The sequence below is a fragment of the Chiroxiphia lanceolata genome, chromosome 2, assembly GCF_009829145.1.
Source record: "Chiroxiphia lanceolata isolate bChiLan1 chromosome 2, bChiLan1.pri, whole genome shotgun sequence".
Taxonomy (NCBI): Eukaryota; Metazoa; Chordata; class Aves; order Passeriformes; family Pipridae; genus Chiroxiphia; species Chiroxiphia lanceolata.
This window is the reverse complement of record NC_045638.1, coordinates 5,725,812-5,752,599: the sequence shown is the minus strand read 5'-3', so window position 1 is coordinate 5,752,599 and position 26,788 is coordinate 5,725,812. Positions and strand designations below refer to the sequence as shown.

The window sequence follows — 26,788 nt, the reverse complement described above, 5'->3', positions numbered from 1 at the left end:
ACTAATAGACCTCATCCTTGTGGAAGATTTCAACTTCCCAGACATCAGCTGGGAATACCATACTGCTGAGATGAGCAGCTCTTGGAAATTCCTGAAGTTTGTAGGACATAACTTCTTAACACACACAGTTGAGACAACTCCAAAAGCTGCCCTCCTAGACTTGCTGTTTGTGGAAAGAGGAGGACTTTGTGTGGGATGTGATGGTAGGTGGCTGCCTTGGCCACAGCAGTCATGAAATGATTGACTATAAAATTTTCAGTGCAATGAGAAAAAAGGACAGCAGAGTTGCTACCCTGGACTTCAGGAGAGCAAACTTTAAGCTATGCAGGGAGCTGTATATAATACAGTACCCTCAGAATCTGCTTTTGAGCACTAAGGGAGTCCACAAGGGCTGGTCAGGCCTTAAGAATCACCTTGTAGAAGCACAGGAGCAGGTGATTCCACTGTGTTTTGAGTCAAGCACGTGGAGCAAGCCAGCTTGGCTAAAGAGGGCAGTGGAGCTCAAGAGGAAAAAGAAATTGTATGACCTCTGGAAATGAGGTCAGGCTTCTCAGGAAGAGTACAGAGCTGTGGTTTATATATATAAGGAGGAGACACAAAAGGCCAAAGCTCAATTAGAGTCGAAACATCACCAAGGGGGAAAAACCAAACAGACCCACATTTAGGAAAGGAAATGTATTTTATTGAAAAAAAAAATTACATTTCACTTGTACACCATGAAAATACTGAGTTGTGTGTTATTTTCATAAGAAGAGGTTAAGACTTGCACAAGAAAACCACATTCTTTATTACAGCATTACTCCACGAGATGAGGCTCTGGTGGCATCTGCACTGGGCGTTTTCACTAAACAGTAGAGCAGGGCTAAATGTGCTTTGGGCAAAAACCCTAAATATTGGCCTCTTCCAGGTGCTACTGCCCATTGAAGACATGGCACTCCTTTGGTCAATACTGAATTATTTGTGAATTAGAGACAAATCTCAAAGTTTCTCTACTCACTTAGGTCCTAGGCAAATTCACAGCTATCCCTCCCCTCCATTTTTAACAATCTTGATTTGTGTTTCACACTCAGCCAGCTAAAAGCACATTAAAACAGCACACAGGCTGTCATCCTCCCATCTTCCAGAAAGAAAACAACACTGAAAGGGACACATTGCACCAACAAACACTAACAGCAAATGGCAAAATCATGGGATGGTGCTGAATTCTCCAGTGTTTCCTTCCATCACTGCAGCTCCAGCAACAAGCCCTATGGTTTCCTTCCCTAGCAAGGCAGGTATCCACATGCAGCACCTCTTAGGCACGTGAATACCTGTGCTGTACCAAATGCAGGGACAGGAGTGCCCGTCTGCAGGTGGCACCCCAATGCCATCTGTCACAGGTGTGTCACAAGACCCTGCTGTGCTCCCAGGCAGCTGTGACAGGCTCTGTCACCCCACTTGGCAAGGCATCTTCTGAAAACCCCTTATGAGCCAGAGACCTTTGGTGTGGAAAGATTTAAACATCTGCAGACAAAAATAAATGCTAATGCCACTTAAATTCACAGGTGAGTTCCCTTATTTATCTGTTGACTTATTAATGTGATTTCTTCTTTATTTAAAGAAATTTAAAGAGCCGGACCTGGACAACTCTGACACCATACAAGTGCTGTGAAAGCAGACTTGAAACTTTCTCCACCTGGATCTTCCTATTATATTCCCTATTTAGAGCACTGCTTTATTCAGTGCCGTTTTCTACTCTGCCAGGCACAAGCATCACACAGGTCATTAAGAACAGCCACGCCAAATCTTTTAGTGCTATAATGTTTTTGCCCTACAGGGAATGGGGCTGGATTGAGAACATCAAACTACTAAATCTGCAGCTCTTCTTTCAAGTACTTAGCTCACAAAAGATTTCTTTTGTTTCCCACTACCAGTGCAGCTCTGCAATTAGGCCCTGCTTACCCAGCATCTCACTGCCAGGGAAAGAGGCAACCCCATTCTCCCCTATTTTGAGCAGCTACATCATCCCAGTGCCTCCCCAGCAGCAGCAGAAGCACTTATCTGTTCCCAGGATGAGAAAGTTAAGGGAACTAAAGGAGATTGAAACCTCAGGGGTTTTGACTGGATAAATTCCCCATTGGTTTTAGCTCTTTCACTTTGCTTGTTATGGGGACAGGCAAATACCAAGGCCAGGACAGGTGATGGCAGAGGAAGGTCAGGGCACAGTTTCAGGGTGTAGCTGAGCTGGGTAAGTTAGATATATCACAGCAGCTGATAATTCTCTACCCTTCTCTTCTTAAAAACAAGAGCCTAGCCTGAGTAATCTGAATAATGCACTTTCAGAGTCTCTTGGTTCTCCATGGCCTATAGAAGAAGTATAAGGAGATTACACTGTGGCCAGGAAAGCAGCACACTGTACATCACAAGCTTTAGAGTGCACACACAGTTGTGCTAAAGCACAGCTTTGGTACAGCCCTGTGAAACAACCAGCCCAACAACTTCACACTGACCTCATCTCGGAATAAACTCCTCCGCGTTTCCCCGGAGGGAGGATGCAGGCAAACAGTCACTCTGCCACCACCACCACGGGGATACTGCACCCCCAGACTCCCAGGGGAGGAAAAGCCAGGCACAGTGAAGCACATACAACAGAGCTGTTCCCTACCACAGCCTCTCTCTATGATACATTATTCATCCCGGTGACGTTTTTCCTGCTGACTCGGCAAAGCAGAAGTACCTCTCTTTTAATGCATCCAGAACTCGGGAACACTTGAGAGAAAAACTTAAATTCTCCTCTACTTTTTGCAATAGTGATTTATTCAGAAGGGTGGTGAGGATGCCCCCATGTTTCTTAAAAGGGACACAGTAAGCGATGCTCAGTTTTCCCAGATCACCAACTGTTGTGGCAGGAGCGCAACATTTAGCAGAGGGCCCTGCTCAGAAAACTCCTTTATGTTGCAGACCTTGCACTTTATAGGGAGATCAAAAAAATAAATACATCTGGACAGTTGTGCTTTAGTGCTGGTCTGCCAGCCATGAGAAACAAAGACTCAGTTAAGTCTAGCAAGATATAAAAATCACGTTCTGGTTTTCAACCACGCGAACAGCTTTGCCTCTTGACTGAACGGGATTTTATCGGTAACTCAGCTCTTCTGAAAGGTATTTATGAATTTGAATTCAGAACACCCAACTAAAATTCTTCTCATTATTACAGCTGGCAAACCACAAGCAAAAAAAAATCTTTACTTTCTCCCCTTTAGGTTACTCATCTGTCTGTGCACACGTCCAGCACGAGCTATGAGTTAGCTTAGTCAGGTCCATACAATTAGAACAATCCACTTTTGTTCCAGTCTCCTGGCTTGTACATTTATTAAATACTTTTAAGATCTCCCAGTCTTATTTAATTAACTACACAAATCCATCACCAATTGTTAACCTATCATAGATGTATTTGAGACTTTATTCCAATGCAAAAATCTAAATTTCAGGCTTACACCACAAAGCTCACCTGATTTTTAAAATGGATAAGGTAGCAATATTTAGGGTTTTCTTTATAAACAATGGTATCTACCATCCTATTGCCTCTCTCTACAATCAAGCGTACAAGCCTCACTGCAAGAGGGATACAACTCATAACTGCCAACCAGAAAAGTACACAAACACTAAAAAGCCTACAATTTCATTAGAAATTAAATCATTTGCTATATTACACAGAACTTCATTGTTTTTCTGGCATAAAAGTCATTGAATTACTACATACGCCTCGAGGACAATCATTAAGATGTGTAAACATATAACAGGTCCACCTAGTCAGTACAAAGCACCACACAAACTTTAAGTACATAGAAAGTTTGCTCATAAATATTTCTTTGTTTAACAATTCAGCACTAAAAAAATATTACTTAAAAAGGCATCTTTTATTAAGTTATTCAGTTTGTCCAGGGCTGGTGGGGTTGTACTATCCCTACTGTATTACAGCCACCTGACTTTCTTTCCAAATCATTTTACTTCTCTGGAAGAAAAGGCTATGTGTGGCTGGGACCCAAAGCTTCAGCACAGTCTACAAAAATATATCTCTTTAAGACCTTCTGCTCACATCCTGAAGGCCTACTCAGCCAGCCCCCCAAAATTCTGTTTCCCACGCCTAACCACATTGCAAATAAAGCTTCAACATACACACACACACACACACACAGAGTACATATATTACACTCTTCTACACACAGAGTTTTTCTAAACAGCAATGCAACCACGAGGGCAATAGGTAAGTGTGATTTCAGTGGTAACATATGGCACAGCCTTCTCATATTGCTGGTTTTCTCTCTCTGAATAATGTGCTGCCTTATTCACTGCTCTGCAGATTGGGGGTTTATTACCTTTATTTGCACTGTGGAGGCACTAAGTCAGGAATGCATGCATATTTAGGAGCATCCCATTTGCCTCGAGGCCCACTGCTGCTGGAGCAGTAAAAGCACCAAACTGGTGGCACTGGTTTCCTGGTGAGGCAGACAGGAGCCTTCCTTGGCTGCTGGAATGCCACACCACGTTCCTCCCTCCTGGAAAATGGTGAGAACCAGCTTGGTCTCTCCTGAAACTGTGCAGACAAAATAGCAGCTCCCTTGCACTTTGCATGCAATGCCCTTCCTCCAGTGTCTGACTGAACCTCATGGATTCACCTGAAATCTGCTCCTGCATGCAAGTATAAACTCGTTGGTTTACTCACTTATTTAAAAGAGAAGAGTTGGGGCTGTGATTGAACATCTCAAAGCTTAGTTTCCATGGCTGATATATGTCTTTAATGGACGTGCTTTAGAAAGCTACAGAACTGTTCAGCAGGCTCTCACTTACCAGGAGCAAATGTCTTTCATGAAGAGCAGCTCTCTGAATATCTTATCCTGGGATTCTAACAGGAGTAGCCAATAAGCCAGTAAGGCTGCAATGGGATATAGAAGAAGGGGTTGTGTTTCCATTTATGGAAGAATATTTTAGTACCAGAGCGACCAAAATTTGTAACACGCCTCAGCCTTTAAAAACACTCTTTAACTGGGCAAAGACCTTTACTCAGGAGGGGTGGTTCTTTAGTATAAGTATAAACCAAAATTCTCCAGTGGAGCTAAGTGTAATGACACAGCACCTTCTCCAATGACCAGTGCTCTCACTAACCTGGATCCCTGCTCTCTCCCTCTTGCAGGGACACTGCTGAGTGCTGACAGAAGCACTTGTTCCCACATGAGGAACAACTGTTTCCCACTGTATAGTCCTGTATGTTCTAATCCACATAGTGAGGTAAAAATTCAGTGAAGGGGAGTGAAGCTACATTCTGTACAAGAAACAGATCTCAAAATGAGTTATGGTTCTTACTGCAAGCCCCTCTTTTCACCTTGTTTGCAGGAATAAAGAGCACAACACAATTAGTTCCTACATATACAAATAAAAGGAATGCAAGAGAGTTGTGCAGAATGCCAGTAGTTGTCTTCCCATGAAACTTTAAAAAAAATAAAAATTAAGACAACAAAGATGTTACTCACTTCCACATCCATATCTTACAGTAAGATGATTACAGGGCACAAATGTGTGCTCTTCCATTAACTACCCTTCCTCTATACTAGGACATAACTAAGGAAATATTTAATTACATCCACTTTATTCAGCAAGACTATAAAACCATTCTTGTGCTGTTTGATTCTGAAATGATTAACATATTTAAAAACAGGATCTAACGATTTGTGTGTGCACAGAATATAAACGTAGATGCTTTTATTACAATCTTCCTTGCCACATATTTTAAAATAAAATCAATCAATACAATCACCATAACAGTCTCAGACAACAAATTAACACCATCCAATCAAGACACAGTTAAGATACTCAAAAGGCAGTATGAGTAGCTGGAAACCTTGGTCCTCTGATTCTTTTGCTTAACACATTAATTATAGAATTCTCCCCTCTTATGATAAAAATCAGCAAACAAACATCAACAATTCATACATTTCTTAGATGTCTGTATTGAGTGGGAACAACACTGATTTTAGCACAATGTCTTTAAGCACGTCTCCCAAAGACATGGGAATTTTCCTGTAGAGACTAACGCGGGCCCAGAATAGAGTAGATGGTTTGTAAACAACTTTTGGTCTCTCCTGCAGGATGGCTCTGCCAACGAGTGAGTGCCTTGGAGTGAGTGCTTGGCTGAGCACATGCACTGTGAACCATTCCAGAAAAAAAGGGGGACCCATCACAAAATTAGTTCCAGTAAGCAGAACAAAAGGAGTTGACTGGATGCAAACACAAAGCATTCACCTCTCCCATGCCCACAGGTACTGCAGCATGAGGGATGTCCTGTGCCACTGACCTCACACGGACACGTGAAGTCTCCAGTCCCGAACTGCTGAGTGCTGCACTCTGGGTTACAGACACCTTTCATGCTCTTAGGACGGTCATGGAAGATTATCCATTGGTTATAGACTTCAATCTCTGGGCTAAAGTGCTTGTTCTGTAATCAGTTAGGAGCTAGGCTAGTTTAGATTAACCATTTATCTTTAACTAAAGGTTTGCAAGTGGATCAGACAACCCTGAAAAGCCTCCTCCAAGCCCTCAAATAAATAGTGGGCTGCTGTCTGATACTGAGACACTTTCCAGCTGCCCCAGACAGACAGCAGGAACTCAGAAAAACATAGAGGTATTATATGCAGGAGGAGGGAATAAAACACAGGACTGAGCTGAGTCTGAAATTCTGTTCTGCACACAGGCTCTGTGCAACTCTGAACAAATAAAAATGCATCCAAGTATTAAGTATGTATGCCTTGGCATTTAAAAATAACTGTTAGCCTGCTGTGGCTACAAAATGTTAGCTACAGATTATATTTACAGATAATTTCTGATGTTTGTTCCTGGCAAGAGATGTTAAGCCCAATTCTTCAGTGAAGACATAAACCTGACCTAATTTAGACCAGGTCAGCAGGAGTTTAAAACATATCACATGAGCAACCCCCAGGGACTCTTAAGCAGATGAAGCCAGCAGCCCACTGCTACAGGATCCAGCTACTGTGAAATAGGAATTTTGCAAATTGAGCATATTAGTATTAATATTCTTTTGTTGTTGTTGTTAACATGGATATGTCACAGATTCTAAGGAAGGTGTGAATTACTGAACTGATCCATTCTTTGAAGCAGTGGGAAAAGATCACACCTGACAGACATAACCTGCTCCAACAAACATATCACCTTCTCTTTTATGGCAAGATCACTGTTCATTATGGTTTACAATTAAAACCCTGTTTGCAAGGTAGCTTTAAATTTTCTAAATTCTAAGCCTTTTTATTTCAGGGAAATAGCCCTTGTTTTTCTCTCAATCCTCTTGTGAAGGACTATTTATTCTAGTGGCAAAAAAAATTCCTGCTGTCCCACACTTACTAAAAGGGCATCAACCATGGTATGTACAGGTAGGGAAGTTCAGTATGTTGATCCCTTCTTCCCAAGAGGATGGTAGGGATTATACACTTCCACATGAAATAGTCTGATTTTAAAAGATAAATAAACTCATAGTTATGTCTGGAATATGGCACACAACACTTGGTTAATCAATGTTAGAAACAGTTAAAATCCTTTTAGTGTTCAACTGCTGAAATGCACCACTAGCTACAGTATTTAAATATCTTTGCTGAAAGCAATTATCTCAAAAAAGTTAACTGTCTTCCTGGCACAACTGCCCAAGCAAGCAGCAGCTTATCTGAGAAGGGGGCAAAATATTAAAATACGAGCTATTTTCTGGCCCATCTGGAAGTTTGTGTGTGGCAGGGAGAAAAAAAAATATTTGCATCAATTTAAAAACACAGCACTGCAAAGAAAGGTAGTTTGTTGTGCTTCACAGAATGACAGGATGGCTGAGGTTGGGAGGGACCTCTGGAGACCATCTGGTCCAAGTGCAGCAGGTTGCTCAGGGCCATGTTCAGCCAGCATTTGAGTATCTCCAAGGATGGAGACTCCACCACTTCTCTGGGCAACCCGTGCCAGTGTTTGATCACCCTCACAGTCAATTATGTTTTTTTTAACGTTTTAAATGGATTTTCCTGAATTTCAGTTTGTGCCCATTGCCTGTTATCCCTTTGTTGGGCACCACTGAGAAGAGCCTGGCTCCCTCTTCACTGCTTCCCATCAATATTTATACACACTGTTAATGAAGTTCATATATTTTTACATGTTGCACATCAGCCAGGAGCTCACATCTCTGTTAATGACTGCTAATTTCAGCAACTGTTCACATCACCAAAATTATTATTGCTAGAAAGTTATTTCATTACAGTGATTGCTAAAAACGGTGGCAGTGGAGTTACATTTTGTAGATAATTTCTGTTGGTGTTTTTTTCCTTAAAATTCTCGAGTCATGATTTTTTTTTCCATTTTTATGTCAAATGCATGAGAGGAAATAAAATTAATATTGGTTGTTGAGAGTGAAAGCCTGAAGTTTGACTCTTATATTTGCTGCAAAACACGTTCCTCTTAAATTTCATTTGCTTCAAAGATATTAAAAATTAGGGATTTCAGAAACTTATTAATTATGGTAACTATTCTATTAAAGAAAACCTATTCAGCTAAAAATTTACATCAAGAATAAAACAGTCTACTACTAGGTGAAAACAATTAACTTTTACAATGGCAGAAATTCATGACAATGATGGGATAAGTGAAGACTATCAGTCAGGCAGGTGTGAGGAGGAAGATAAGGGAAAGGTATCTGGGAGATACCCAAGAGTGAGTTTCCTCAGCCTATTCCGGTAATCAAGAAAAATTTTCCTCTAATGCAAGTTTTCTTCATGTTCCAGCCATCAGAAATGCAATTTTAATCCCTTTATGCAGTCTGGGACAAACAAAGCTCATCAACTGAACGTGAACAGCAGACCAGACCTCCCTCATCTTGGGACATCAAGAACATGGGTCCCATACAGATCTTGTCTGCATGTCTGTCCCAGTGGTTCGGGATGTGGCTGTGATGTATTGGACACTGAAATTATTAAAAAATCCCATTTTGAAGCTTTAGGAAGAAGAATTTTTAAATTAAGATGCATTACTAATAACAATGCATTTCTGTGATCTCTAATTGGCTGCAGAGACTTACATTATGAACAAGGTAATTTTCTATGTTTTGCTGCATTTGGTAAACACGTGTAACTTACTAAAACAAAAATAATACTTTTCCCACATTGCTTCATTGATAAGCCTGTCTACAGTGCTTACTACTGTGGAAGTGCTCTATGTAGTTTTTAAGTACAAACCAGGGCAGCCACCTTTCAGAGTAAGAGCTGCTTTCTCCTTTGTCCTTAACAGAATGTTTGTCCTTAGTTAAAAAAGAGAGAATCAAACCTGACCTTGGAGGTAGAACTACAAACTCCTAACCAATGCTACTGAATAAAAAAGTATTATCTTATTAATGAAGGTGTTTCTGGAGCAGCTTTTGGAAGAAAATCATGTGGGCACCCACGGACATTAGAAATAAGCAGCCAGTCCCAAACTGTGCAGCTGTTCACAGGCCAGAAGCAGGAGCAGAAATCAGCAACATGAATGACACCTCAAGGTCACTTCAGAGTACTGAACATGCCAAACATCTTCAAAGTACTCCTACACACAACCAGAACTTTGTGTGTAGCTTTAACCCTGCTTAGTCTCATAGCAGCTGAGATACTGAATACCTGAGCAGGTAACCAGGTATCTCCAGGAAAAGGGAGCATGGAGCCAGCTCCGTTGGCACTAGGGGCCATCCTGAAATACATTTTCCAGTCAGTCAAGCATTCCATTAGCAAATTCACATCTCAAGTCTCCGGCAAGGCAGGAACATTGTTCTCTCCTGCCCTGGGTCATTACGCAGACTAAGTGAATCCGACAGCCATTTTGATACCTGGAATATGCTCAAATGCACACTAACTGTTTTGTTTTTTAAACTGAGCAAGGCCAGCACATATGTTTGAGAGTGGATATCTGCCTATGCTGGGCACTATTTCATGAAAGTCAGGTTTCTGTCACAGATCTAAGGCAAATATTACAATTTACAGGAAAGAAATGAGGACATCAATACATTGTGCGTTATTGGAGACGTACAGCCTTTATAACACGGTGGCTTTCACTATGATCTCTGGGTTTTCTATGTCCTTTTTGCTTTGGACCATTCTCAGTTCCAGCTGGGCTGAGTTTGGTTTGTTTCCTTCTCCAGCTTGTGCTAAAAAGATGACATCAGAATGTCATTAAAAACAGAAATATAAAAAGAAACAAGTTGCATTTTTCTGTTATCCCACGATTTTCTCTACCTTCCTCCCTTCCCCTCCCCAATCTCCCTTACAACCCTCTGCTAAAGGCTTCCAAGGTACAAGATCCAGGTCAGCACTGTGATTTTCTATAATCCTTGTTCAGCACCTCTCTCCAGGCAAAAAATACCGCTCTGCTGTTAATTAGAAAGTCACACAGACATGCTCTGAGAACCCAGAGATCCGATCTGGATCTCCTTAGAACTGAAAGACATGGGAAGTCCAAGGGGACAGAAGCTGAAGAAAATCACTCCTCACATGGCCAAGCTGAAGAAAATCACTCCTCACATGGCCAACCCAGCAAAGAAATTATTATTTGCTAATAAACCCCTCTCAATACTAAACACACACTCAAGGGGAAAGTGAGTGAGCTACACTTAAAGCAGAAGCCCTTTTGCACATCAAACTCGGCATTTCCTCATGTTCTTCTGCCTCTGTTTTGCAGAGCTGAGTCAAGCACAGTCAGCACGACTGTGGTCCCACTACAAGCTAAACAGTGACATCTTCAGTCAGCTGTTGTCACACATAGCTTGGAGGACACAGTCAGGAACATGCAGACAAGACTAACAAGCTCTCATCCTGTAAATTCTCTGGCTGCCTCTGCACTGAGAGCTGCCTTTAGTCAGGAAACCCACAAAGCTCTTTGAATGTTTCTTCTGATGCAAATGGAGACAGAACACAGGAACAAGGTCTGAATGAATTACCTTTTGCACTCTTAATGGTCCTTTGCAGAACATGCTGCATGGCTGACACAGTCTTTTCACATGCCACCTGCATCAACATAACATATTCAGGTTTTAGTAAAACTTCAGCTGCCTAGTTTAATATTACTATTATTCCAAAAACACAGCTATTAAAAGGCAAACATGACTGATGACACAAGTAGGATGACAACCACGTAATGTAGAGTTTGGGGGAAAAAAGTTTTTGACTTAATTCTCTAACCAACTGAACTAATTCTCCCAAAACAGGTATTAGAAACCATGCACTCATATGGAGGACTTTATGTACTTAAGGGAAAAGAACAGAAAAATAGATCTGAGAAATTGTTTTCAGTGCTTATTATGACATGAGGATAAAAAAATGTAATTACAAACATGCATGCAGTCTCTCTCTCTAGAGAGAACAACATCTTATTTGGAAAAATTACAAAATCAATCCAACTGAAATGCAAATGTGTTTGTTCAATGCTCCTTTTGGCAAAAGGGAAATTCTGGGTTTTTTTCCTCTGAGGTGAGGAAAAAAAGCCAAAACAGAAGACAGTCTTTAAATAATGTCATAGATTAAAAGTCATAAAAAACCCAGAAGAAACATGATCTAAACTTGCAGAGAGATGAGTAACTTCTCCCACACCTTCAAATTGTTTGGATGCTTGTGTGTCCATGCCAGAAGCATAGCAGCAAACAGGTCTCCTGTTCCAACAAAGACAGCATCCACCTTAGGAGACTCCATTCGAATTCTTTGTGTTATCCTGGTACCATCTGCTTTAGCTATAACACAAACAGACAGTTAAGTAACAGACCCAGCAACTAACACAATAGCATTTACTAGAATTTAAAAAGAAGTAATTTTAAAAGTGATCATCAGATTTGAATTCTTCTGTTATTTGGAATGTAAAGCTGCTAAGGAGTATTGTAAACTTTGTACTTTAAAAGAGAGGGGTTTTAAAAGGCACAACCTTCAAAAACTTGGCCAACTTGGGGTAGCATTTACAACTTATATACTCTACATACTTCATTTAAGATGGAGGAGGTTCTACCTTTATTTTTCATTCCTCAAAACTGTGCCCTTCTCAGGTGGAAACACTGTGTGACAGTCTGAAACATAGTGAATCTTGGTGATGGAATAAAGGGGGATATAAAGAAGGAACAGAAGCATATTTTATAACCTATCAGGGGAGGAACAGTCTGCTAACAGTACACTGTAACTTTTCAGAAAAGTATTCAAAACATTCCAAGTTCCTGTTTTATATCACCACCACTCTCAGGGCCACTACTAGGGGCTCTAAGAGCCCTGATAAAACTCACCTAGGACATCCCCCACCCTGCACCCTCTGCCCAGGAGCTGCAGAGAAGCTCAGGTCTGGGCACAAGCACCCTTGCCTGAGCTCTGTTGCAGGTATTCCTGTGTTCAGCCCTGCTGTCCTGACTTAATGATTGGATTTTCCAGATTAATCTCAGACCTGGCTTGTCTCACCTTCCTCTGATGACCACTGGCCTCTCAATGGGACCTGTCCTGCCCACCTTACTCAGATACAGTGGGTCTGAGTCTTGTGGGTGTTCTGCCTGTGCTGTGATCACACTCAGCTCCCAGTTTGTCTTCCCTCATGGAGCAGCCCCAGTCTTACCACTCCTTGATATCACTGTAGGAAAAGCTGTTCCCTTAAGGATCTATGATCCTTCCATGCACTACAGATGGGTGTGGTGAAACTGCTTCATCAAGAGACAAGTTAAAAGAAAGCACAGTCAAAGGGAGCAGTTCATGACTTACTTTTTCTGTGGCTTCCCAGAGCAATTAAGTAGTCATTTCCCAGAGGTGCCTGCAGATCTGAGCTTGTGATCACCACAGTCTCTGGTCCCATGGCATGGAGCATATCCATTACCTTTCCATGTATAAAAAGGCAGGAATCAGTGACTGCAGTACGTGTTGCATAAACTTTGCATCATACTTAGGATTTTTGACCTTATCTTGGCATGTTTTGTAAAGAGAAAAAACAGTTTCTGCTCAAATAATTCACTTGAATTAGGGGCATTACTTTGATATAGGGGAATCAAAACATCCACACTCAGATGTACACACTTGTTAAAATATACAAGTGTCTCTGTTTGTGTTATCTTTGGATGCTCCTCTGAAAAGAACACTGTTTCAGCTGTGATCAGATTTTTTGCCTGCATCACATTTTCAGAACGTATTATCAAAAGAACAGGAGAACACATACACAGACATCTTCACCTGAGCTGGCATCTTGAAACACTTGTTAGAAAGCCAACAAATCCAGGCCCTGAAATCTTATTTAGCTACTGCTTTAAGAGTTAGCAAAAATTTAAAAAGTTAAATCAGAGGTTCAAGTGTGTCTGTCTCAATATTCCTTTCTCATTCTGTTTCAACCTCCAAATTAGACTTGTAAATTATATACCTTTGCATGTGTATTTTCACTCTGTGTGTTCCTTACTTAAACTCATACTCTACTTCTGACATCACAATTGGTTACTACAGAAAGAAGTGATTTTGATTTCACAGAAGAAAGAATGACTTCAGTAATGAGTTTAGCATAAAACACAGATAAAATATTAATTCTCCCAGCAGAGTTTAACTAAAAATCCTCTCAGGCTAGCTATGACTCATGAGCAGATGGATTTATTTCTGCTATTTTTTAATTCTCTATTGCTTTTCTTTCTTGTCTAAGCCTCCAGGTTTCTTCAACTGTCAGACCTCTTTGCACAGACGTCAGTTGGGTTTTAAAGAAGCAATAAATCCACCAGCATACACTGACATAATCAAACTGTGAAATAGTATTAAACTAAATTTCATTTCTCAGTCACAATTCACCAAGAACCTAATCTCCACTATTTCTAGTCGTAGGACTTAGTCCCTTCTACATTAACATTACATCATATTTAATTTTATGTTAGATGACTATACTGTCATCACTAGTCTTGTTGAAGAAATGAAAGCATGTCACCATGGAAGTCGATGCCAGAATTCCTACCACCTCAAAAGGGGACGAATTCCAGCATGGATTATTACTCAGAAGGACAGACCTATATATGACATGCAGGTGGGGAGACAGACAGATTAAAATATAATATCCTGCAAGCAACTATTTTAAAAATGCTTCCATTCCTAAATATAATTCCACCTCTTCGGAAGAGATTTTTTTAAACCCCATCACAAATAAATGCTATCACACCAAACAGTCAGAAAACTAACTTGCACAACTGTTCAGCACATGCAACTTGTGTTTGCAGCTGAAATATGCAAATCTGAAACCAATGGCTGCCCAGCTAATTGTGTTCTCCTCAAGGCCGTGGTTCCACTGGTGAGGATGAGAATGGAAGAACTGAGTTGCAGTTAGTGGCATAAAGCACAGCTCATCGCCCTCACCCAGCACAGTGGGGTGATGTAAAACTGGGGGTTGTAAAACTGGGGGTGGGTGGGAACTAAAACAGCTGAGATCTTTTTAGATGCTTCCTGCAGTGAATCAATGGTAAGCAACCCATGTTGTCTGACGTCGCTACAGCAAAAAAACAACAAACATTTGGGCTGACAGACCCCCAGCTACTCTCCAGGGTGCCACTGCAGCTGCGGTTTGTTTAGAGATTTTGTGTTCTTTTGAAGTTCAAAACCAAACTGGGAGGAATAACATCAGTCCATTATGAAAGCACTTGACTAGTCAACAAAACAAAGAGCTCAGCCCTTCTCAAGACATCAATAAAACCACATTCCTATTTTGTCCTTCACCACCAAGCCCTGCAGCTTTTTATTTTCTTCAGTTTGTATGAAAGGGTAAATCTTTACACCTCGATGCAATATATTTGCAGGCCATCTATCATCTCTGTATGGCAATGACAGCAGCTGTCAATGCTGTGGATTTGTCTGGGAGAAGGAGGAAAAGTTGTCCTCACGCTCAGCCTTGCTGCTGCACAACTCACACATGGACAGCAAAAAGAGAGACCTGAGCAGGTTCCTGATGCCCAGGGTCACCCAAGGTTTTCACCCCAACCAAAGCATTTACACAGCAGTGACAAGTGTCTGGGTACTTGCCACATGTGCTGCTGCCTCTCTTCTTACACTGCAGGAAAGCAACCTCACAGAGATCTACTCATTATCAAGGTAATGGCTTTATCTGTAGCTCTTTCTGGAAGTTTCTGTCGAAGTCTGACACTAAAATAGGAAATGTTTTATGCCTGGAGTGCATGAACTTTTTTGATATACAAAAAGAAAGGATGGAGGCCAAAGTGACTTCAAGGTTAAAGACAAACTGCAAACTGCAGCACTGCAGGCAGGAATGCAGAAAGAGATCTTACACACCCTACCCTTTCCCTACTTACCTCTAAAGCATCTTTTTCGGTGTAAATCTTCTTGCCCGTGAGTAACCTGAGAATGAAACAGAAATCTTAAAAGAGCACAAGTTCTCCAGGCAGTGACTGCTTTGTTTATCCTTTGAAAGGAGGAAAGCTTGGACTGCACCAAACAGGCCTAAACCTTCTGTAGCTTCATGGTCTGCTGGACCAGACCGCTGTCTTTAAAGGTTACATGCACAGACACACAGTCCTTCTGCAGAGGACTCACACCAGCCCTAACCTGCCTCCTCTAGAGATCCCTGTACCACAAAAATTCTCTTACAAGTGTCTTCTCTCCATCTCCCATGTAGCTGCTCCCTCCCCTCAGGGGCACAGCCTGTGATGTATCACAACGGATTATCTCCTGACCAAAGGGTCACAGTCCTACGTAGGCAGGACAAGCAGCAGGCATTTAAATTCTTAGATCCTATGAGATGTTGACATGGTGGTATTTCTGAATCTAGTTTTGGGGGGTTGAACCCAACTATCTCAGTTTTGGTATTCTAACATACAATAAAAGTTTCCACAGTAATGGGTAAGGATGGGGAAGGTATTTTTTCAACTTGGCCTAGATACAGGCCTCTGGGGATAACAAGAAGTAATCATGAAAATGAGAGACTGGAGAAAACAAGAAGAATCTTTTCCTCACATGACTTCCAGATTTTTTATTGGTTTCAGTATGGAACCTCTGAGGTTGTCTGAAAAGCACCACTTGAAAGTAACAGCTAAGAACCAAATCCCAAAACATAAATACATAAGGCACTATAGTGAGAAAAATAAAATATGGGGTATCGGCCTTCCCTGCTTTTGTCCCCAAGTTTATTTGGCTAGAAAAGGAAATAAGCACTTACTCAGCTTCAAACTGGTTAGGAGTAATTATATCTGCAACAGGTACAACTTTGTCCCTGTAGACTGGGAGGAGATCCTTGGGCACATACTAGGGAAGAAGAAACAGTGTCAAATGCTGTCAGCAGGATCTGCAATGTGGGACTGCAACCCTCCCTCACTGCATTTTTACTGGAATTATTTGCTAGTTTTGATCAAAAATGAATGTTTGTCAGTATGCAGCCTGGTATGGGCACATGGAGCTTTTCCATCACTGATCACAGCCCAGTCCTAACAGCTGATGGATCCCACACGAAATAACTCATCTTCATTTAGGTTCCAGTGCTGTGTCAATTCACACGACAGCTGACAATGCCAGCCAGGCTACCAGCCAAAACAGAGCTCCTGAGAGAAGATGAGAGAGCTCCAAGTGACACAGGGAGGGAGAGCATGGGGATATTTTCCTGCAGACACGGTCTGTATTCCCTCTGTTGTCTCAGCAGAGAGCCTGAAATAATCCCAGGGCTATGCAGCTGTCATTCCTCCCCACATACTAAACTCATTCAAATACAAGAAATTAAAGCACAAACTTACTTACTGGGATTCAAAGCCACACTTAGGCAAAGTAGCTCAGTTTGGGTGCTTAAAAATTAATAAATCTTTACACATCTTAATAAAACAAACATTCACTGCACAGAGAATCCAAACAGATGAATACTAACCATAGAGCCTTCTCCATTCCATTTGTCACCCATCACTGGATCACACACTGTAATAGAATAAATTTAGGTTTAGAAATGGGGTACAGTTATAGAGACCCTGGTTGGAGGGAAAAATTCTAGGTAACAGCACTGAGCACCTCATAGCTTATATAACTTCACAGCTCTTGCAGCACACTCAGCCTGAAATTTGTAACTGGTGGCTGCCAATCCTGAAAGAGTAGGCCATGTCTTAAACAGTTATCAAGTTGGGATCACCCTCTCCTGCCTGCTTCCATGTTGTTATGTCTGAAGATGATGAGGATGAGAGGATCTGAGTGCTGGGAGTAAAGGGCCTGTTGTTATGGAGAACACAAAGAGCCCTCCCCTTCACTCCTCAACCCTAAACTCTGGAATGGTAGTATGGTGGGAAGAAATGTGGGAGAAGCTAATAGTTCTGAAAAGAGTCCCATTTCTACTTTAGTGTAAAAAAATACATGCCAAATATACACACCAAAATGCTGTGTGTATATTAAATAAAAAGTGTACTATAATGAAACAGCAAGAAAATCCATGCCAAAGTACATGAACTCATATTTGGTGTAGTAATATTAACATGTGTTTGGGATGGGTTCTGTATCATCAGCAGCATTAACAATGTATTCCAAGTGTCCTCAGTTTCAGAGCATGGAAATAGCCACAGTGAACTTCAAAAAGGAACATTGTTCATTATATTAAAAGAGCCTTTAGCAAGATAAAAAAGAAATACAAATCCAATCAGTATTTAAGGAAGTTTTTCTATGAATAAAAAGAGGGTAATTTGTTTTACATTTTAAAATTATTTCCTTACATTTCCTTACAGTCTATTTACTAAATATAAAGGGTCTTAGAAGCCTAGCTGTGATCTCGACATCTGACCTCTTCCTTCCTTTTCTATACAGTGAGATGTTCCTTTCTACTCATATTCCAACAGTCCTTAGTTTTCATACAAGGCTCTGGAGAATCCGACAATGCAACAGTGTTAATAAAGAGTAAAAATCCAACAAAACCCAGTGAAGATCTCTCTGCTACATTTTGCTAAATGAGCACTGTGCTTTGTTAATTTTAAGTCATCAGCAGTAGACACCTGCAAATCCTGCCAATCTTTCTAAATGCTTCCTGACCACACAGTTTACTGAAGCTGAAGATGACAGCTAAAAACCATAATTCACAGCTTTTTATCCCACTAAATCCTCCCTGACCTTACCCTGTCACTCTAAACGTTTTGCTCAATTCAAGCCTATACTGGTTATGTTCAGAAGTCTCAAAAGAGATTCAGGAAGGAAAGAGCAGAATTTTTTTCCCACAGGTTTAAGCCTGCCATGCCATGTTAATGAGGACAGTCCCTAGAGCCTGTTGCTCCCATATTTTAGGAGAAGGCACCAGAGCTAAAAAAGCTTTGGAGTTCAAGGTAAATCATGAAGCTTACAAGGCAAAGTAAGACATTTATGGGATGTTACATGAAGCCATGGTAGGGCAACACAGGAGAGTCTATCCTGCTTTTGACTGACTGGGAAGTCAGGGAGAGGCTTCAGCCATCAGCACATGCAGCCTCTGAACTACCACCAGCAGCAGCTGGCTGGGATTTTCATCCTTTCTTGGATACAGACAGTCAGTCCTCAAGGCACGTTCTCCCTTGGACAGCATAGTGCAAGAAACATACTGAAAGGCATAAAATCAGAAAGATAAAAAGCCAAGTCCCTCAACATTTAAAGCTGAAATGAAACACCACTGGAGCCTCAGAGAGCCCCCAGATCAGAGGAGAAGATGGTTGTGAAATGCTGCATAACATCAGAGCAGTGTTGTCATCCTAAAACAGTAAAATGAATAAAATTAATAAAAACGCAGTGATGAAACAGAAAGGATTATAATGCACTTCCTTACCATATACAAGGTTGGAATTCTGCTGCTTCAACTCCTGGACAATATCCACTACCATTGCAAGAAATGATGTGTCTCTTGTATACCCTTTGGGGGAAAAAAAAAAAAGACATTTCTGAAGTCTATTTTCATGAACACTTCTTCTGTTTGTAGTTTTGGATAGGAATGCTGCATACTTCTCATTCTTTGGATAAATGCATTTTTAAAACAAAGGTATTTTAGTAGTTAATTCAGGAAAAATCGGTGGGAAACAAATTCAGACAACTACAAATATAACCTTAAAAATTCATTTACTAAATATCTTATATATGAAGGGCTCATACAATTTCAAAATGCTTGAACATACATAAATAAAGGTCAGGCTAAAAGGAAAGAATCTTTCTTTTTCATCAAAACAGCAGTCTAATAAGTATTATTTATGATGTAGTAAATATTTTAATTTCCATATACTTTTCTCATACTCTGTCTTAAAGCAATTTTTTAATTCTTATTATTAATGTTGGTGCTGATAAAGTCTAGCACACTAATGCAATGGAGTTTTAATTTTGAATATTTTAGAGCAATGGCCAAAGTACGAATAAAATTCCTGGTTTTTAGGCTTAGCAGTGAAAAAAACTGGAAATAAATTTTACTATATTTTAAGGACTTAATCACATTGCTAGCACCACAATATTCTTATTTAATAATTAATTTCTTTATTTTATAGATGTTTCTTAATTTATAAATTTATATATCAACTTAATTTGCAGCATATGTAAATTAACAATTTTATTTTAATTTATTTTAGTTCATTCAATACTCTTCTTTTGAGCCAGGTAGCATGTTCAAACCTTCAGCTTGGAAATGTCCACTCTACCAGAATATTTAAAAGTGCATTTTGGAGATTTTTTTTTATTTTAAACTCGCAAAATTGATCAATTCTTAGATGTTGCAGAGAAAAAGCTTCCAAGATTTTTGGCCAAAATGCTTTGCCTTACATCTATGAAATGCTGATAATCAGGAAAAAGAGCCAAGCAAAGATTTTTGTTATAGACTGGCTGAAAAAAAAAACACCACAGCTTGGTTAACATTATTGACAGAGGTGTTTAAAACAATTACACTGAATTGGAGTTTATCTCTTACCCTGAGTCTTTTACTGTAAATGAAACAAGTACATGAAGATCTAAAAATAACAACAGTCACAAAAGTTAACGGAGTGTTACTTTGTCTAATTGGCTTAAAGAAAATAACTTCCATCTCAGCCAAGATACCTACAGTCACCAGACATACAATTAACAATAAAATCCTGTCTGTTCAGAAATCAATTTGTTTTCAGTGCATAAATAATCATATCCAGGTTTTTGGAGGTACAAAGTAGTTGTCCACTATAGTGAATGGCTGTTCCTGTTTGAAGAGAAAAATCTGACTTTTGGCCCTGAATGAAAAAAACCCTGAATTTTAAGTTCAGTCACAGTGCAGCTCCAGAATAAAACACTGGAAGTATTATTGGATATTAAGAAATTACTGACATTTCTACCCATGCCTTCTTTTTGTCCATGCTGAAAATGTCTACAGTGAATGAGATGTTAAAACAAACTTGAACAACACACTGACCCATCTACCCATAAATCCTATTTTAAAAGGCATGTTAATAAAGATTCCCTTTTTCTCCAAAATGTCTTTTTTTTCTATAGATTTCTGTTTCTCATTCTTCCACTTCTAATCTCTTATATCTATTTTGTGAGTACAAGACTGTGATAGAAAGGGTGTAGAGGTCTCTTTGAAGAGTTGGAAGTAAAATAAAAAAGGAACATTTCAGCTAAAAGAATACTCAAACACTATTTAGAATTTTTGCATACTAGCATCTCCTGAAAATTCCTGCAATACAGTGTGTTCTTCCTGGAAATGTCCTCTGAGAGAGTTCTTTCAAGGAAAAAAAGGGTGTTCATCTATTTCTCAATCACAAAGAACTCATTTATGCCAAAATTAATTTCTTAACCTACTGTTAAGAACCTACCTGTTCAATGTGCTTTCTATTTAGTCTCCTTTATTTTGGAGATATTCCTTGAAAAAGCCCTGACAATAACTTCAGACATGTCATACCCTTCCAGCCAGAATGACTGCTGTGGAGTTATAATCCATACACTTAAAGTTTCCAATTTTCCCTGTATATAAAGAACTTCCTTATATGTGGAAGCCATGAAATCAATTAAATCTGGTTATATATTTCTGCTTACCTTTAAAAAGTGACTGTTCACTGCTATAGAAAAATGATACTGTAATCTAAACCAGATGCACAACTCTTACTGAGGTGAAACCTGATTAGTAACCTACTTTTGAGAAGCAGGAATTGAATGAGAAGCAATCTTTAATAAAAACTGCACGTAGAATCTCTCATTTCTAGAAAATGTTTTACAAGAAGTTCTCTTTGCCCGTATTTATAAACACTTTGTACTTAGTGCTAGCAAAGGAAAACACTGCAGGACTGTATTTACTCAGATGACCTACATAGTAACAAGAGCAAAAAATCAAGACAGGACAAGAGTCAAACCCAAAATCCAACCCTGCTTATACTTTGCTCTGTGTCCAAGCACTATGCCTCAAAGATCAAGCAAAAAAATCAAGGACATACAACTCTGTATAAAATCATGTTGCAGTACCACAGAGTGCCAGTGCTGCAGATTTAGGAGAAAGGGTTAAACTCGTGTCTTCCTAATAAATTTTAAAATAATACTCTGACATTCCTCATCCTTTTTTTCCAGTAGAGGCACTCCCAAAACATTAAGTATGCCTGCACATGACTGGCCTGTAAAAGTCTGTAAATTATACAAGGGGATCAATTTACCCACCCAGTTAAAACCTGCAGGCTGGAGAGCTCTGGCTGTTCCAAATTAAACAGCACAAGAGGTTGGGACTATAATATACAGGTGAAATTGCAGGAGGAACCAAAGGAGGGAAATTTTAATTGCTTGGTTTGCAATAAGGAGGGATATGGTTTATATTTCTTTAGTTCTGTTTACATCTCATGAGAACTCCAGGGAACCAGCTCGTCTTACCTGTGAGTACATAATCGTAGCGGTTGACCTTGTTCAGCTTCAGTCCTTCATACAGTTCATGAAGTTCATCTGAATTCAACACCTGACCCTTCCAGTGGGCATAACCTGCAAAGCAAATGCCAGATAATTTTTTTCAAGAGCTGGATTTTCTATTTCAGATCACACATTACACACTTGCAGGGACCACATCAATTATCAGCATCAAAAAGCATTTCCACCTCTTCTGTAAAATGCTGTTGCCGAATGAAAGCTGCTGTCAGCAGAACAGTTGATGTGCTCAGCTTCTTCTTAGCACTTCTGTCTCCCAAAGAATGACTACACTGCAATTTGAGACTGTCCATTTACCAGCAAATCAAGCTGAGAACACACAAGCTCCTGCAAGATTTCCCATGGAGCCTTTGCAACTACCCCTTTCCTGTGCGGAGGGTGACAAACATATGTTTTAGGCTTCAGTGGAGGAGGGTGTCAGCACAACATATCTTTGTTATTTTATACTATATTAAAAAAGAGAAAATTGACAGTTAGATGACAAGCTTAACAGGTTTGTGGATCTGTCCATACCCAGATATGCAGCACTGCTGCACCCCATCAGATGTGGTGCTTGCTGGGACCTGCATGTAACGAACAGACATATAATGTCATCTGACAGATTTTCTTCCCAAAATAGCACAGCTTTAGTACTGAGAATCCTGGAGGAGGAAATGAGTAGCAGAAAGACACTATAAACAGACAAATAATATCCATACACTCTTATCCTTGAATGATCTCTAAGAATTACAAGGCAATATTCTCAGCCAAGAAGCGGATGGAATGTGAAGTTACTTGGGAGAAGCTGAACCGATTTCAGCAAACAGTGGACCAAGCTCCATGGAAGCCAATTCCAAGGAAAAGAAAAATAATTTCCCTTAACAGAATCTAAATATTTATTGAAAAATGTAAATGCACCTTGCACCTTGTTGTCAAAGCCTGCTGCCCATCTAGGTGGCACCAATCCCTTCCCTGTATGTAAGAATGGGGCTTCCTCCAGGATTTTAGATGAAGCACCCACAATTTAAGTCTTCCATAAAATCAGAGGTTGTTAAAAAGCTTACCTTTTTATTAACTGGAATTAGGAAAAGTGAAATGTTAAAATCATGTATCTTCTTCCATACCACCCCTGTGTGATAACTTCTGCTCTTGCAGTTAGGAAATTCTGTGATAAAAACTGTTGGTTTTGATTATCACTCTAAACTGTGTTATTAGAGTAACTGCCAAAAGGTGCCTGGAGCTTAGTCTAAGCACATTTTTCAGTTTTCCCTTCTTATGAATGCAAATACACCCACAGTATGGTGAGCAGATGGATCATTTTGTTCTCCTCAGCTCACAAAGGCCAAGCCTCTAAAACACGACTCGCTGCCAGCTGGCTGGGGGCCTGACTCACATCAGCCACCACCACTCTCTCCCAGGCAAATGCCTCCCACAAAGTCTCTGTGAAAAATGGACAAAGTGGGGGATTTCCACATGTCAGGGCTGTGGTTTCATTGCAGAAGACAGTGATATTCAAAACTGCAACAGCCAACACCCAGGCACACCTCTAGTTCTTCATGCCCCCGAGTGTATGAGGAACCCTTGACTACACCTAACCCCAGGAGCTGGTTAATTAACACATATGCAGATGTTTGTTCTGTCACATCTGCAGTGCCAGAGAGAAATCATCTGTCCTCTCCTCTTCCTTGAATCTCTGTAGCACTGCAAAGCCAGTACAGGGACACAACAGGGTCCTTCCACTGTGGCCATGAATGAAACTGGGTGCGCTTTTCACCCAGAAGCAAGATCTGCTGGCAAAAGTGCAGATTTTTGTCTCACATGTGGCCATAAATATAAATATGATAGACTGCCCAGACAATCTAGATATTCTCAGGAGGCATCCCTACAAATTCACCATTTAACTAAGAGTTCACCTGGCTGTGTCAAGCTGCCTGTACCAAACTGCCTTAAATACTCAATGCATGGGGTTCATGTCACACTGATCCCTCCACTGAGGGGGAGAAATAAATATGGAAACACAATATTGGGCAGCAGCCCAGCTTAGCTCAGGAATTGGTAACTCACCCACATGGGGCAGGGACATTGAACTCTGTAGCAATGACTTCCAAAGGTTCTAAAGGAGCCTTTTTACTACATGGTAAGGTGTAATACAACCTAAAGTCTAATCACACAACAGCCAGAGGAAAAACAAAACCCTAGGGAAGCTCTCAGGGAAGCTCCAGCTACTCAGACAGAAAAAAAAAAAGGTGAATGCCTTCACTGGATCTGCAGAGAACTGTGATTTCACTAGGAACTGAATTATGCTGGAGTAAGAAGAAACAAACAAAATCAAAACTGGCAGCAAAATGGAAATCATCCTGAGCCCTTTCCCCAGGGTAATGTCATGTAACATGATGAACAAGCTGCAAACCCCGTGATCCGGCATTAATCCTGCTCTCCTCGTGGAATATACAACCAAAAATCAGCTTCTGTAGAGGGATAGAAGAAAAAGCTGGTTACTCATGTTCAAAAAGTGTTTCACTAACTGCAGAATGGATAAGTTGGGGTCCCAGGAAGAGGGACTATCTTGAAAGGGATCTTCCCTGTGTCTTCCTTGTTTTATGTGCAAAACCACTAAATGATTCCCCTCAGTGCTGGACTGAGAGAACAGAGAGATCATTGCAAATCATGATCCAGCTCTCCAAAAGACCACTTGGCTCAGACTAACTGCATTAGTCTCCCAGATTTGTAAGTAATTTTAAACACACACAAGAGCAAAAGCATTTAAACAACTTTATACCCCTTCTGCTTATCTGTGTTATGACCTTTTACTGCAATTATCTATTTGGTTTTAGCACATAAGGGAATGAAAAACAGGTAAGATATCATGACTTATGTCACTTATCCCTCTAAAAGGACATATGTATTCATCAGTCTCCAGGGAAATATCTTGGTTCATCTGTATGAAAAAGAAAAAAAATAACAAAACCACAACCCAGAGAGGTAGCTAATACTACACCCAAGATGAATTTACACACTTTTTTGTCTTGCCTTCCTCCACTGGTACTTTTTTTCTCCTTTGGAATGTATTTATAATCCTCTTAATTACTTTCAAAAACAAGTTAGAAAGAAAATGAAAGTCCCAAGCATATCAGAAGGAACAAAAAAAACCAACCAAGCAACACAGCAAAATAAAAAATAAGCTACCATTTCAGTACAGCAAGGCGTGTAAGATTTCTTTGTTTTCCAACCCAGAACACTCTGTTCTGAGGTTTGAGTTCCTCCTGTGGTGCTCCCTGCAAAACTACTCCAAGTGGCTTTACTACCCAAGTATTTCACATGGGAAAAAGAAGAAAGATCTAGTGTTTAAGGCACATGATGGACAGGCAGTCTGGTTCCAGCAGTGTCACAAAATTCACACGTAAACTCTGGCAGACAACCTGGTCTAAACATATGACTAACCTTTAGCTACCAGGAGGCCTTCAACAAAAACAGAAATACAGTACCAAATTCCCCACTGGATTTTTAACAGCTGGGCAGTGTGGGAGTGAAATACTAGCAGTGTTAGGCATGAGTGGAGATCTTTTCTTTTTGCCCCTGCACACACAGGTGTGAGTGACTGCATATGGGTGGCAGACTATGAGGAATCACATCAAGACATAATTATAATTTATCACGTATTAGACCTACCAGCCAACCCAACCACCCACTACACACCCACTAAGTGGAAGTCAAAATTGCTTAGAAATAAAAAGGAACAGAAAAAAAACCCCTGGGCTCTTTGTTCCAGAGCAGTTTCAAAGGTAGGATTTGGACAGCAAAGTAAGCACATTATATGCTTGCTGGTAACCTACCAATGAAAAACAAAAATTAAAATCCCTGAGGAATTAAAAATGCACCCCAAAATATCAACAACAGAATAAAAAAAAAAAAATCTAGATTTTAATTTTTGCACATCAGACAATGAGATGCTTCTGCAAATAGTACAGTAAAACAGAATAAAAATCACAGTCTTCGTAGGCTGCATGACAGCTTCTTTTATTTGTACATGAAGCACGATGCCATTCAAGTGTGAGTCACTCTAATCACAAAAGATCCTCACGAAGCAACATGACAAACTGTTCTCCCAGGGGGACTGATTTAAAGCACATTTTCCAAATTTCAGGATTATCAGAGACTAAAGAAAGCTGAATTTTCTGAGCAGGAGTCAGCAGAAAGTTGCCCGTGGTAGCTTACTAATTTAAAGACAGGGCAAAAAAAGAGCAATAATGATTCACCCAAGAAAGTCTGTTAGTCATAAATTCTCTCTGCATTTTATCTTTTGCTGCCAGGACCAAGTTTAAAAACAGGGAAAGAAGGAAAGAAAGAACACCATGTCCAAAACCTAACAGACTTTTCTACCTGTGCTCCTCTGGTACGTGGCATTCTTTCAGAAACTACAGTTCACAGCTAGATTTTGAAGGAGGAATTTGTCCTTCAGCTTTAATGAGGACGCCAGAAAGGGTTCTCATAAGATTTTGTTTTTATAGGAAAATCAAGTTGCCTTCACCCATTCATCCAGCACACAATGCCTGTGTATTGCAGCACCGCTCCAGACACAAGTTCTGCTTCCCAAAGCCATGAGATGTGTGGTAACCTTTGGGATTTTTTTTAAACACATTTTCTAAGACAATCAAGATTACAGGAAAAAAAAAAAAGAAACAATGTCACTGCTAAACACCAGGAGTAGTTCCTGGTGTTTATATTTTACAGACTTGTGACCTTTGAGACATTTTGGGGTTTAGGATGTTCATTTAGGTCTTCTTTTGGGGGAAGACCCTTCTACTATCCACTACTATCTACTACCCTTCTACTACCTCCACTGTCTGCCAAATCTTGAATGAAACCCTGGTTTCCTTTCTCCAGCTATGATACCATTAAAAAAACTTTAAAAATTTTCTTTCTTTTCTGTTTTAAGAACCTGCTCATCC

At 40.2% G+C, this 26,788-nt stretch overlaps 1 protein-coding gene across 1 annotated transcript in view; it reads right to left on the bottom strand.

Annotated features, from left to right (window-relative positions):
• Positions 1 to 660: 660 nt before the first annotated feature.
• PDXK (pyridoxal kinase) overlaps positions 661 to 26,788 on the bottom strand; it is a 49,198-nt gene continuing 23,070 nt past the window's right edge. Inside the window, exons 3-11 of the mRNA XM_032677828.1 lie at positions 21,813 to 21,917; positions 18,781 to 18,864; positions 16,882 to 16,928; positions 16,186 to 16,271; positions 15,323 to 15,368; positions 12,762 to 12,873; positions 11,625 to 11,761; positions 10,976 to 11,042; positions 661 to 10,186 (exon numbers count right to left, since the gene is read on the bottom strand). Coding sequence (XP_032533719.1) covers positions 10,074 to 10,186; positions 10,976 to 11,042; positions 11,625 to 11,761; positions 12,762 to 12,873; positions 15,323 to 15,368; positions 16,186 to 16,271; positions 16,882 to 16,928; positions 18,781 to 18,864; positions 21,813 to 21,917 — 797 coding nt within the window. The 3' untranslated portion in view covers positions 661 to 10,073. The remainder of the gene's footprint in view (positions 10,187 to 10,975; positions 11,043 to 11,624; positions 11,762 to 12,761; positions 12,874 to 15,322; positions 15,369 to 16,185; positions 16,272 to 16,881; positions 16,929 to 18,780; positions 18,865 to 21,812; positions 21,918 to 26,788) is intronic.